Raw genomic sequence first — 15,016 nt, 5'->3', positions numbered from 1 at the left:
TTTACACTCTTTGGCTAAAATAAGTCCCGAGTCATTATTGGAAGAAAGCCAAATAAATGCAAAAGTTAATTTTGTGGGCTTAAAAAAAAAAAAAAGATTCTGAGCTGCTTCCACTGCTTAAATAAGCCCTGGTTTTGCTTTTTTGTTTTCTTTTGCAGCTTGGCTCCAGACTGCAGGCACGGAAAGTAAATAGGACATTTTTTTAATTATAATTTTTTTTTTGTTAATTATTATTCTACCGACCACTGGAGGTGCACGGAGTGGATATGCCGGACTGTAAGCGTGGAGGACGGCTGCTGCAGTTGTCCGTGGCTCTGGTGGCCCTGCTGGCGCTCAGCGACGTCCGACTGGACGCAGCAGAGCTGCTGGAGACCGGGGACACCGAGGTGGTCACCAAGCAGACCGACACTAGAGCCAGCAGGGCCAAGAGGAGGGGAGGCTCCGACGTCCTCAGAGGGTAATGTCACATTTCTACCTTTTTTTCTGTTTTTTGAAACTTCGACAATTGTGCTGAAAGAGACATAGATCAGGATATAATCCATGCTGCTCGAAGCTGGTGGAGCACCAACTCTTATCACCACCTGCAGAAAACCAAGAGAGACTTTCACAAAACCATTAGATGAAAAACAAAAGAGCATAATTCAATATCTGACCAGCATCAGATCAAAAGAGATCAGCCTCGACCAGCATCCGAAAGGCACCGAAAGCTGCATAAGAAGGCATCAAACCAACCTACACTAACATGAGAACATCACAAACCATTATCAGACTGGCATAAAGTTGAATAAACCAATGGCAAAACCAGCATAGTCCACTATCTAACAGCATAGACCAGCTTCAGTTCAGCTTACACCAACATAAACCAGCAGAAATCATCATCAGACTGGCATAAAATAGACTAGACCAATGTCAAAACCAGCATATACCAGCAACCCATGGGCATAGACCAGGATACAGACCAGTTTGCACCAGTATGAAATATCAGAATCACATAGACCTGCATCAGACAGCATTAACCAGCATCACTCATCAAATAAGCATAGACGAGACCTGCATATATCAAACTCACACCAGTAAAAAAAACAAACACACCAATAGCACAGACCAGTATGGTCTGAGATCCAACATCGAACAAGCATAGACGACCTTAAACCAGCATCAGAACAACATGAATAAACCAGCACTGGACGAGCATCGGAGAATAATAAATCAGCAAAAGAACGGCAGCAAAACAAGCATAACCCAGCATAAGGTAACATACACCCCTCAAGACCGGAATGAGAAACCAGTAGAGACCAGCATTACGCCATTATTGACCTGCAGAGATGAGCACAGACGACCAACAGAACAGCATAGATCTGCCCTGAGCAGACGAATAAAATGATGCATCATTCACTCCTCCACTCTCAATTCAGTATGAATGAGAAGCTTATCTGTTGGTTTTGTTCATGGGTTTGAGCAGGTGTCTCTTTGTCTCACTTATAGCTTGTGTGCACTGAATGTCAGAAAACCTTCCTTTTCTGGAAACGTGTGGTATTTTGTGATTCTAATGAGGAAGGCTGATAGACAGGAGTGACGCTGCCTCTGATGGGAAGGTTTTGCGCAAAGTTTAGTAATTAAGCACTGGCAAGAATATCACATTCCTGCTGACTGCAATAATAAATTACATCCAAACAAAGGAGGCCATTGGTCGTGTGTGGCTGTGGCAGAGGGAGAGAAAGAAAGAAAGAGGGGGAGATAGAGAGAGAGAGAGAGAGAGAGAAAGAGAAAGAGAGAGAGACTAACAGCCTCAACCTATTGCTAGCCAAAAACACCACACCCCAGTTTTGGATAAATCACATCTGCAGCTGTACACAGTGGGCCACTGCTGGAGAGGTTCTGTGTGTGCATGCGAGAGTGACGAGAGCAGAGAAAAGAGAGAGAGAAAGAGAGAGGGAGAGGGAGGAAAAAAGACAGACAGAAGGGAGGCCATAAAGAAAAGAAAGGACGTCTGTGTCCAGTGATGACAGCAAACAGCTGATGAAGGTCACACAGTAGACAGCTCAATGAGCATTCTCCACAGGCATTTTTATTTGACATGCTTCAAGTTAATCTATCAGAACATCTGGGTTCAGCGGCAGGAAGTGCATACAGGCAGCACACTGTGTCAGGCTGACTTACCACTGTTTCAAACATGCAAGTGACTTCATTATTCCCTTCAGGGATCTGTTTTAAGTTACAATGTACATCACTTACGCTGACCTCAGGGGACATGTATGCCCTGTAGGTGATTACGAGGTCACGGATGTCGACTCGTCTCAGACCTGTAGGTGGCAGGATGGCCCAGGTGCTCATGCTCACGCTGCTTAAAAGATTTTTTTTTTTTTTACAGGTGCATTCCTTAAAATTCTTCTGGGAAGTGTATGCCAGACCGAGCTCGTCAGTGGCGAGATCTCTGCAAGTAGCACATTACGGCACGGTCCAGTGGTTTCCAATCTGGTTCCACACTGGGTCACAAGATGACTTTAATGGTTCATTAGATACTTGCGCTCCAAAGAAATAATACCATATAATTTGTCTCCACATGATTATCTTGGGAAATACTACAGTTTTTAGCGTTTTGAGACTTAGAGGAAATACTCGCTGCAGTTAGGAAGTCATGACTCTTATGATTAGAGGTCATGGGAAGGGTTTTTTTTTTTTTTTTTTTTATAAGTGGTGAGGAGCCATAAAGTTTGGCAACCTCTGGCCAAGTGCATGACAAATAGTTTGCTGCTATGTTGTTGCACAATGTATTTTTCTTTGAAATAGTGGACATTGATGGATTTCTGTCGGCTGTGAAAGCATTTTTTTTATGGTTTTTGGGAGAATCTCTGAGTTTCACAATAAATATGACCAGATTTGGACTGACATGTTATGAGTTTGAACCTCTGGACCCTGCTGCAAATGTTGGTTCTGCTGGAGTGTCCATGAGCAATACGCCATTACTCTGATGAAATGTCGTGCAGTTGGACCACAGTTGAGAGTTGAACAACAGATGGTGCTATTAGCCATAACGACTGTGAAGCAATTTAATTCAAATCACTGGTGTGTGTATGAACAAAATGGACTAGATTTGAGGTTTACTGTAACTGTGTAACATGGAAAATGACATCTATTCACAGACCAAATGTTTGCGGCTCAAGAAACAACGCCTACTGCTGCCCTGGCTGGAAGACTCTGACTGGAGGAAATCAGTGCATTGTCCGTGAGTATCAACTCCATTACTCTCCCGTCACTGTCCTATCAGAACAGGCAGAAGTTTGAATCCATGATGAGCCATTGTTTTGTTTTTTTTAAGCTCTTCTCGCTATTGTTGATTTCCAATTTCATCATTCTTACATTTGATAAGAAGCAGTGGTGGCTGAGAATTTAAGAAAGCAAGCTTGTCACAAGAGGTTTGCTGATTTAAAACCCCCTCCTCATGACTTGGTTAACAACATGGTAAAATGAAAAACACTTGACCACACCAGAAGGTATTTTCTTTTCCAGTTTGTGTCAGGACCAAGAGCATATTGTTGAGACAAGCTTTGTGGTAAGCAGATGGTTTGAATATCTTAAAAAGGAAGCAGGCGGGGGTTTTTTTCACCTTGGTTTCAGCAACTTGACCATCTCAGTAATCATTAGATAATGTTTTGTGCTGAAGGATATTTAAAATGTTCACTTCTCTTGCACAATGTGTGCTGGGACTGGCTAGAGCCTCCATGGCACTTCTTATGTGTGATGGATGGATGGATGGATGGATGGATGGATGGATAGATGTCTTATGGCTTCCACTGACCAGTTTGTCCCACTGTGTACTCTTGATTGCGGACAGGACAAAAAAAAACAACTTCACTTCATTTTCAGAAATACAAAATCGCCACTGTCATAAAAATTTAACAATTCATGACACTTTATGAGTGAATGCAAGGTAAAGCTTGGACAGGTGGCCATTATACAGTACGGTTGGATAAACAGACACAGAGTGTTACACACTGATTTAGGGTGATTTGAGTCACCAGTTAGCCTCAAATGTATATTTTTGGACTTTGCTAGAGAGTCAGAGTACATGGAGAATACCCACACATATACAGAGAGAACATGCAAACAGTATGGTCCCCAACTTGATATAAACGTGGAAATATTGGACTTAAGGCCATTCGCAGAAGAAACCTTGGGTGCTCCAACCAAAGAGTCTCCTGAGCTCCCCACTATTTAGTTAGACTCGCCAGCCTCGTCAAGTAAACAGCATAAACTGATGAAGCCACTTGGATAAGGGCTGGAGACATAAGATCAAGTTCAGTTGACCTGGTTATGTCGCATTGAGATACCTCCTACCTGGACAAATGATAATATGCGTGGACATAACCTGTGATATTAAAACCACGTGACCCTCTGAAAAAGGGTCATTAACTCAAATGCATACTGTTGTCCTGTTAGTTTTCTAAATCTTTGTGTTTATTCAACGTCTCTCTTACTTACTCCCCCGGTAGAAAGCAAAGTCTGAGGAGCTGTAGACTTGTGTGGTTGCAGTCTGGCTGGCGAGCTGGTTGGATGCTTGTTTCAGCTTTAATGACATTGTTTAGCAGTGGGGTTCATGGAGTAGGGGTCAATGGCTGGACTCTACCTGATGTGAGCTGGGAGCAGTGGACCATGCCAACAACAGTCTGTGGGAAACAGAACAACTGAGCTAAAGCTGACAGCGCCAACCAAAAACACACACTGGTACACATTCATGGCAAGTCAATTCTCAAAGGGAAAAAAAAAAACCCTCAGCACTGTTGAGAAGACAACGTCTAGAACTTCACGATGATGAGGGTTAAAAAGAATGATTTGGGCGTGTTTGTTACTGCAGTCTGAGTGTTTATGTTTTTAATACTGTTGATAAGAATCCACTATGAGGTTTAAATCAAGGCAGAATTTACACCAAATGAAGTTTTAACCTGAAATCTAAAACCTGCAGAAGACATGCAGCAGATGCACAACACACACACACACACACACACAAAAGACAGACCCTTCATTATATTCTCTTGCACTTGATAGAAGACATATTTTATTTTTGTTTGATCGAGTGTCATGTTCCCCTTTCCAGCGATCTGCCGGAGTTCCTGTGGAGACGGTTTCTGCTCCAGACCCAACATGTGCACCTGCCCCACCGGCCAAATCGCCCCATCATGTGGATCCAAGTCAGGTCGTTAAGCATGTCCTCTTTCTCAACTCCTGTCTTTACACAACTCTTTTGAATTGTAATCTTTATATATATATAGAGAGAGAAAGAGAGAGGAAAAACTGGGCGGGTTATCTGCTCCTCAGATAAACATGTTAAAGCTGTGATTTATGCAAGTTGGAGAATATGTTGAAAGTAACGACTTCCTGGAAAGCATAGCAAAGACTACACCCCGGTCTTCCAATTTTCTATTTATTTTTTTAATACGGGGGTTCTAATCTGAGGAAAAACATTTCATCCCGCTATAACAACAATGTCATGTGATGACAGAAGACAGAAAATACGCAGCGTTGTCATACCACTTTCTTTTCAAATGAAAGAGTTTGCAGTTGGAATGAGGTGTTTCTGAGTTTAAGAAGGCACTGTGCCGTTCAAATCTCTTTTTTTCCCTCAAGTTTTTCCATTCCTCATCATGAGTAATGAGCACAAGTTAGCATGGTCAAAAATATCAGAGAGAAGGCCAATGAACCTCCTCGAACAAGCTTTGAAACTGTCCCAGGATTGAAGCCATGTTGCAATCCTGCAACAAAAGAAAAAAAAAGAAAGACAAAAAGTCCGGACAGTCTTGTGGATCGTTGTGTCTATGTGCGTGTGTTTGTGTCGACCCAGTGTGAGTGTGTGTGTGCTTTGGAAGACGTCCACAGTCAACATCTTCTCCATGTTGCTCTCTCACAGCACTTCAAGTCAGTGTGCTCATCTGTTTGCACACCATAAATTTCTAGGAAATTAAATCCGAGCATGATTTTTAATAAACGCGGTTCAGAGTGAATGTTGTTTGTGTTGTAAATATTATCTGTACTATATGTTTGGATACTCTGAATTCAACCCCAACATTTGCCTTTGTTGTGTGTCCGTGTGTGTGTCTCTGTGTGTGTGTGTGTGTGTGTGTTTGTCTTTGGATCATTCTGCCCACAGTCCAGCACTGTAATATTCGGTGTATGAACGGGGGAACATGTGCGGAGGACAACTGCCTGTGCCAGAAAGGCTATGTGGGAAACCACTGTGGTCAACGTAAGTATCATCCTGAAAACACCACAAGAACTGTGACAAACTTCAACATTATTTATGGATTATGTTGGCAAGATGTAACTACATATCCTCTCTGTCTCATTGCATTTCACTATTGGGATGTATTTCGTATTTGTTTTTGTTTTTTTAGCAAAACACAGTTTGCAGAAGCCACTAAAAGAGGCTGCTGAAAACTCTCCTCTGGTGTTGCTTTTCTTTTGTGTTTTTTTCTTTTGGATATTTGCTTCATAATTAGTATTAATAATAATTAATTTCTTCTCCATTTGTGTTGTGGCTGTGCCCTTGTGTTGACCCATCTGTGCCACAGTACTTTTCTCTGACAGCTATTAAGAGATCAGAAATGTCTTGTAATTGCTTTAAAATTTTCATGCATGTGCTGTAAATCTTTTCAACATAGATGTATGCAGGAACACGTATCATATTACAATGTATGATTCAATATCACATTTCAACATGAAAGCAGTATTTCTCACTGAACCCCAAACCTGAACATGACCAGACTCTATTTTGAGGATATGAAATGTGTATCTCTCAAATGATCAGATACTCAAAATGCTCCAAAAAAGAAAAACTGACAAAAAGTCTATTAAAACTCTTAAACATCTACCAAGGCGTCGTCATTTAACTTTGACCTCCCCAACCATATATTATTGTGAGCGTTTCCATTTTTGCACAGATGATCACTCTCGGCATTAAAGATATTTCGACATGTGCTATTTTTAATGTAAAAATAATATTTTGATAATGCACTTCAGTGGTTAGCTATGCTGCAGCTGCTCTGTCTGACGGATGCTCATTTCGTGCCCCAGCTGACCTCTGCTCAATGATGTCATTATGTTCCCAAATCCTCGCTATGAGCAACTGCTGTGTTTTCATAACCAATAAAAGTGATGGCAAAAATTTAAAAAAAAAACAACCCAAAAAACACAAGAGCCACTACTTTAAATTCTTCCTCGCTTACAGTGCCGTCCTCATGTTGTGTCATTGTTTGTTTCCCTCTGCTCTTGTCCAGCGGTTTGTGAAAACGGATGTCTCAATGGAGGAAGATGTGTGGCCCCCAACAGATGCGTGTGCACCTACGGCTTCACTGGGGCTCAGTGTGAACGAGGTAATGAATGCCACTGCGTTACTCAGCATTTTTCTCGCTCGCCTTACGTCACACTATCTCTTTGCTCCTTTTACTACTCGCTCTTTCTGAAGTGGCTTTCGAAGCCACACGTGCTGCTTTTGGGAAAACGTGACCCGATGCTGAATGGTGGTGGTGGTTGTTTCTTCTTTTTTTTTTTTTTTTTTTTTTGTGATTGAAGAAAAAATCCTGCTTAGTCATGCCACCGGGTCCGGGAATGTGGTTTGTTGTTGAACATTTGCATGTCAAGCCTGGGCTCAGAAATGACCATTATTTTCCACATCTGCTCTGAAACGATGCTCTGGGGAATGTAATGTCTTTGTAAATGTGTGCTGTTTGTTAACCGAAGACCTCCCAACCTCCTGTGGCTGTTCTTTGGCACATGTGAGCAAAGGCTCCAAAGTATACAAGCACACGCAAACTGGGGCAGTCTGTACTGTGCGCAGATGCGTGAGTGTGTGACGGTCTGTGGCTGCGGCGACATTGGAGGTCAAAGTAGGGACCTTGTAAAACTAATATTTGGATTAGCACCATTGCTCTTAATTAGTAGTGTCCCATTTTAACGAGGCCATGCTTCTGAAGCTTGTCCATGGCGTCTGGTTCAGGATTTGTCCTCTGGTTTACTTTGGAACGTTCTTGAAATCCTTCAACTAATAAGAGCTATCATGTTGCCTGATTGTTTAGCCTCATGTCTTATCTGCTGAAGCACACTTCTACATGCTGCGACTTTAGTTTCTACTCTTTCCTGTGGAAATTTGACCAGAAGGCCTGTGACAGTGAAGGAATTTTTTTTTCAGCACTTGTTATCTTGTTGATATCCAGGCTTTTCAGAGGAAGCTATGAGTGTCACATCATTACTGCTGCTGTGGGATAAACTATGTATACAAGCAAAGAATGTGTCTGGATTCAACATTTTGATTTGGTCTGTGAGGTGATGAGACTACAAACAGACTCATTGTCAGCTGCTTCATGAATGGTGGTTTCTTGTCTGCTCTTCTGATAGTGTCCGTCTTTGTGTGCAACAGGCATTTGTTGATATATTTGTTATTTGTGTCTCAGGATGGCTGCTTGGAGACCGGCTCAATTAATCGGTCTCTAAATGTTGTCGTAACGTGCGAGGTATTTGTTGAGTGCATTTATACGGAGTTAAGAATCCCATGTATTATCCTTTTACTGGTTTTAATCATATTTCCAATAAGAGTGTTTGACAATCTAAAATATTTCAAAGATCCAACCATCTGTATTCCATCAAACAACATGTCAACTTTGGATACATTTCTATTCATTAACAATTTCCATTGATATTATACCTTTTAAACCAATGCATGGGTTCAGGAACACTTCCATATAACACAGTTTTTTTTAACACAGGTCACTGTGCAATTCACAAATACATGTAAAAGCAGTATCATGGAAAGAGAAAGGCATGTGCCAACACAAATAAACAAATCTACGTCTACTCCTGGCCACAGTTATATATTTAATGACAGTAGTGGACACAATTGTTGAAAAACACAAATGATGTGTTCAGCAAACGCAGGAATAAATGGACAATTTAGCTTGTTATCAGTGCGTAGTTCAAATGGCTTCACCTTTGATGGTGTGGGGTTGTGCTGGTATCTACATCTGGAAAAGCGGGAATCGGTGCCTAATAGTAGATAAAAGGTTCAAAAGAGAGTTGGCCAATAGATAGTCCTGAGGTGGCTACATGAGAAACAAGTTCTAGTTTCTTTACGCAATATACTGAACTCTGCTTGATGCAAATACATTTTCTATTAAAATGTATGTATTAAAACGCCATCACGATGGATGCAAAGCATGCATCATGCACATTTATCTTGAATTGGTTTCAATTTTCCATTCCCCTTTTGTGGGTAGGTCACACAGTGTCCATGTCTGATTCAGAACATATACTCCCAACCAGGCAGTGCCTTTTTCAGGAAAGGCCTTTCATACTTGTGCAGGAAAATGCCAGACTACACCCTGCCTCCATCGAAATGACAAAACTTTGCAGTAGAAGGATCCAGGTGCTCCATTGGCCTGTCTGCATTTCAGACCTCTCGCCATTAGAAAACACTTCTGGTTTCTTCAAACAAGAAGTTTGCCAAAGAAGACAAAGGACTGTTAGCTTGAATTCTTCATCAGACAGGAATGGAAAGTAATCCGTCTACCAAACGTCTACCAGCTATTGTCCCAGATGTTTGCACACTGTTATTACATGAATCAGAAATGCTAGTAAACATAACCCTGTCTGAATTCTTTTTAAATATCCTGCTTAAATTTAGAATATGATAATGCTCGTCATGAAGTATTCAGCAGTTTTACTTTCATGATTTCAGAGTTTGTCTATATTGTATTATGAGTGGAATAAGAAGTTTTGTTGACATTTTGGATGTTTCCCTTCACCTTAGTTCTGGTCACATCAGGAGTGTTAGAGAATGCAGGGTGAAGGTTATGGTGGCGTTTTGGGTTAAGTTACTTTCATTGGAATTTCCTTGGCCCCGATCCATCACCTCCCAAGGGGAAGTCATTGTACTCTGACATAAACACAAGCACACATGCATACCATACATGTGTACACACACCCCACAGGGTTTTTTAACGTAATTTACAGAAACTGTGCCCCATTATGGGATCTTATCACATTAGCGAAAACACGAGGTTTCCACCAGCATGTGATCTGAAGAAGGAGCTGCCGTAGCTGCACTCAGGAGGTTTTCTTGGTGGCTGTTGGAGCTCAGCATGAACACACCCCTGCTGCAGAGCTGTGTGACATTGAGCTGTATGCTGCCAAAGTGACTGGTGATCTGCTGACCAGTGGGCCCACCACCAGGCACAGCTGACTGCAGGGGAAATCATCAACGTGGTCTTTGTTGGTTACAAATGTGATTTAGCTTGGAATGTGGAATTGGTGAGATTCAGCCACATGGCTACTGATTGCATGTGGGGCTCTTTGCTCCTACTGAAGAGTCATTTAGCCATGGAGCAATAAAGCAAAGCTTTCCTTATGACGCCATTGAGTCCACTTGGAACGGCGGTGGAAAGACGTGCCTAAAACGTGGCGACACGTGAGAAACACAGTCAGAGTTCAGCTGCCAGAGAACGACGGGGAAGTTGGTCAGTCAGCTGAGGGGCTCTCTGGTCTCTAAATCCCTCAGTGACTTTCTCCTATCAGGCTGTGTTTTGTCCCAGTGTGGCTCTCAGTGCATGGACAGCCCAGTGTGTGTTTCTGTATGTGAGATTGTGCTCAACTTGTTAGTCCGTAGAGGAAGTCTGCTGATGGACCAATAGAGAACACCCCACCCTGATATAAGACCCCTTTATGCATGCATGGAAGCACAGATCACTCAATCATATGTATCCATGCATACAAGTGTACAAATTACTGGTATGCAATAAATATAAATGTATATGCTTTGTAATGAAAATTATTCATGGGGGAAGTACTGTGGAGGGGTGGATATGGAAAAGGTGGACAGATTTTTTTTGTGTGTACACACAGTCTGGTGCTGATCCAGGAAACTCTTCTGACCCACTTCCCAATGGGTTTCCCTCCCCTTCACACCAAAGGGTATTGTTGTGTATAAACTCAACACTTATTGGGGAAACCAGCATATCTATTGCATTCGAACACTTTGACATAAACACGAGGACTTGTACTAATCAGGGTCATTGGAGACTCTTTACTCCCTCATTAAGGTATTTGTTTAATGAAGAACCTGGTTGTCTGATTGATTTCCAAGACGTTTCCAAAAGTAGAGCAGCGGAGCAAAAACACGAGCAACATTTTTGTAAGTTTTGCTGTATCATGAGATCATCACTGGCAAGTTTTGGGGTGAAGAATTGGGACAAGGATCAGTGCATGTGTGTGTATGTGATTGTGCGTGCGTGCATGTGCATGTGTGTGTGTGTGTCTGTGTGTGTGTGTGTGTGTGTGTGTGTGTGTGTGTGTGTGTGTGTGTGTGTGTGTGTGTGTGTGTGTGTGTGTGTGTGTGTGTGTGTGTGTGAACACATGCGATTACTCCCAGATGTCCAGGACATGGGTGGATCCCGCAGCTGTACGCAGTTCATAGAGACACAGTGAGATGACGAATGAAATGACACCATTTTCACCCTACAGCTGTCTGCCTCTCCCTGTTTACCTCAGCTGACTGTTTTAAGTGCTCGTATTTATGCTCGGATCTTCGTGTTTTCATCCTTGCTATGCTCCACTTAGACCTTTAATGAGCAGGTTTTATGTCTGTTGCTGTATGTGTGGCACCCTGGCAGTAATAAGGTACAATCTAATGAAAAGAGAAACCTCCTTTACGCCGTCTGCTGTGTAAAGCCTATATCGGCGCCATATGACAACTTTCCATAGCTCCTGGAGTTGTTTTTATCTACATTGAGTGTCTTGTTTTGTAAAGCACCTCATTTTGCTTTTAAGTGGATGCAGAAGTTATCTGGCAACTGGGTTTTTTATCTTAAAGTTGAGGAATGTTGAAAGTAGCTGTAGGTGATTGAAGTAAAACTACAAGTGTGAATATTTTATCACATGCAGAAGCCCTGCATTGGGAACATTAGAGCAAAAACAAATACAGAAATCCTTGTTAAAAGTTTCCATTAAAGAAATACAGTGGGATTTCTTAACCAAATTTAGATAAGAAAAAGAATTATATCACTTTTGTCAGCTCAGGATTCTTTCATCTTAGATCACTTTTTAAATTAAAACCATTCCTGCCTTGTAAAGATTTATAGACTGTAGTCTTTTGCTCTCTTTATTCTTTCTCTCCTCGATCTTTCTCTCTTCATGCAACTCACTTCTTTTCACTCCAGCGCCCCGTAATGCAGCAATAAATGAGACTTCATCTCTTATCATGTGCTGGCTTGCTTTACTGGTTACCTGTGAAGCGCAGAAGTGGTTTCAAGCTCTTTCATCTGTTTGTACAGCGCTGGTCTCTAAAGTTAGCGTTCTAAACTGATAATCACCCCACAAAACCTTTAGACCCTTGCTGAGCCATCGCTGGTCTTAATCTGATGCAACCCTCCATCTATCCTTCGATCTTCTCGACAGCTGGAGTCAATCTGACTCCGGGCGAAGGCAGTTTGTAACCTGAACAGGTGGCCAGTCAACAGAGAATCACACAAAAATACCGACGCACCCGCAGGCAAGTTAAGAGTCACGGTTTGAGCTCAAATGTGTATTTTCCCAATGTGGGAATGCAACACTCACATGGAAGAACAATTCCAATGACTTTCTAGTACAACCTCTACACCACTGTGTGTCAAATATACAATCTTTGGACTAAACCTGTGGAATAGTTTTCCACTGTGTAATACTGTAATATTCCAGTTATGATTGTGAGGGTTTCTTTCAAATTTCAACTTGAAAATTAAAAGAATCTATTTCCAGTATCAAGTAGCTATGTTAGAAATGATCTCCAATATTCGGCCTGCGGTTTGCCAATCCACTGCATCCATTGCTTAGTGGATGGTGACACATTAGCTGAGCTGCCAGGACTGTGCCTGATTCTCTGTTCACTTCAGCTGAAGTTACATCAGTTGGTAGAAAGTCTCATGTTGGTGCACATATGTTATTTTGGCCTATTTCAGGAATTGGACATTATTAAAACTGGATACTTTAAACTCTATGTGCTCCAGCATTGGCGATGTGATTATCTGGAGTCCTGGCTTTAACGGGACCTTTAAGAATCGCTAATGCTTGCTCCTGGAAATAAATAATCATGCATTAGGAGCTTAATCAGACTGCAGTTAGTAGGAATGTATTGGTTTATTAATTAACATGGAAAGACATTTACATGAATATTTTTAACACTGCTGAGTGAAGCTGCAGGCTCTTCTGTTTTGGTTTTCTTCTGTCTTTGTTGCACCAGACGCCCATGAAGACAAAACCCCACCTGTTCTGGGAGCTGATTGGTCAGATGTTGACTGTAGCTCATTTGGCTTAGACTTACCATTCAGGGAAACTGGAATGAGATAAAACTAATCACATAATCACTGTTGGGCACTGAAGAGTAAAACGGACTGTAGGAATAATGCCGGTAACTTGTTAAATATGGAGGAAGAGCATTAGCTTGATTTTTATTTAGTTTGATGTAAAAATGGAAAATAGAACTGATGATATCTTAAAGATATACGTTTCCCTGCGTTTCCCCCCCTAAGTTATCTGGGACATGTTCCAGTCCCCCGCAACCAGACTCAAGTTAAAGTGAAGATAGATGGACAGGGACTGAAATGGGATACGATAGCTCTCTTGGCTCAGTGCAAAGGCAACAGAATCGGCCTACTTACACCTTTAAACCTCAGTTGGAAAATAAAGTGTGATGAACAGCTTTTCATTTTTCCAGACAAACTGATTTCAAGAGAAATGGTGGATGTTTTTTGTCTTTGAGAGCTAATCAATAGCTGGTGTTCCGCTCGATTCATGGTGAAGCCATAAGAGTAGTGAGTATCGAACCTTTAGTCGATTACTGCACATAATTACCTAATTTAAAAAAAAATATTTTGGCACTTGTGTTAGCTTTGAAACTACAATGGGAGATTAAAAAAAGAAATCCCGTTGTGTCAAATTATTGTTCGAAACTGTACGCGAGAATCAGTATAAATCCGTTTAGTTATTTTTCACCTCCTGCTGGAAGGAGAAGTAGACAAAGAATCATAAGCATTCGGTCTCCAGTAGAGCCTGAGCAGGAGGGAGTGAGAAAGAGAAGGAGAGATGACCCAGTTCTGTTTCACACAGTGCTGGTGCCAGAGGCAGAGAGAGACCGTGGAGGCTGTGTTGCACGTGACGGGTCTGGGCTGGGCCCCGGTCCACACGGGAAACGCACAATGTCTCGTTTGTTTTAAATGACTGCACTGTTGGAACTGGTCTCCCTCTTTCCTCTCGCTGTCTGTTGTCTGCTGTGAAATGTGGAAATGATTTTTGCCTTTGGATCACGTCCAGATTATTTTGGGAGTGATGCATTTTTTTTTTTTACCCCTTTTCTTTTCTCTCTGTGTCCCCTATCTGTGTTTCACCATCTTCCAGTCCTTCACCTGATAAGATTCACTGACTTTACTGTCCGGGGCCCGGGGGAAGTTTGCAGCTGGGGAGTGGTGTTTGGAGGGAGATCGAAGTGAGGGAACATACGCATGCATGCAAGCTGGTTTGAGGGAATGAGCTTTAAACTATTTGAGATGGGAGGACAGATGCAGAGTCTTGATCTAGGGACTTTCTTTACAATCATATTTGTTATTAACTATTTTCTCTAAGCCACTGCATTATGGTGGGAACCACCGCCTGTGCTCAATAAGCATGCCCTGCCCGTCTGTCTCACGTTTCCTTTAGGGTTGTGACAGCCTATAGATTGTGTATTTGTCCAAAATTATTATTTATCATCATTTACTTCTTTCACTCACAATTCGTGATCAAAAAATAATACTTCATTTCGAAGTGCTATTTCCTGGAACGATAATTCAAACACCTGATCATCCTTTAATATGTGCAGCAGACTGATTTTTCATTGCTGAGGTGTCCTTGCTTGTGTCCATCAATCTCAAAAGCCGCCCACACAACTCTAAAAGCTTTTCCAGACCTCTTCCCTATCTCTGCTTTTTTTCTTAGCTCTCGCACACTCGCGTACAACGCACCT

The 15,016-nt window shown here is 41.9% G+C and overlaps 1 protein-coding gene across 2 annotated transcripts in view; it reads left to right on the top strand.

The window, feature by feature from the left end:
* Window positions 1-15,016, top strand: part of fbn1 (fibrillin 1) — a 67,834-nt gene that overhangs the window by 359 nt on the left and 52,459 nt on the right. The window contains exons 2-6 of one of the 2 annotated variants that reach the window (XM_080494663.1): window positions 252-457; window positions 3,144-3,226; window positions 5,096-5,194; window positions 6,146-6,241; window positions 7,272-7,367. In XM_080494663.1, the coding sequence (XP_080350789.1) occupies window positions 267-457; window positions 3,144-3,226; window positions 5,096-5,194; window positions 6,146-6,241; window positions 7,272-7,367 (565 nt within the window). In that variant the 5' untranslated portion in view covers window positions 252-266. Of the gene's footprint in view, window positions 1-158; window positions 458-3,143; window positions 3,227-5,095; window positions 5,195-6,145; window positions 6,242-7,271; window positions 7,368-15,016 lie in introns of both variants that reach the window. The other variant, XM_080494662.1, reaches the window with a different exon arrangement.

This window comes from Blennius ocellaris (genome assembly GCF_963422515.1).
Source record: "Blennius ocellaris genome assembly, chromosome: 1".
Lineage (NCBI taxonomy): Eukaryota > Metazoa > Chordata > Actinopteri > Blenniiformes > Blenniidae > Blennius > Blennius ocellaris.
The sequence above is the reverse complement of the archived record's forward strand: the minus strand, read 5'-3'. Positions and strand labels throughout refer to the sequence as shown.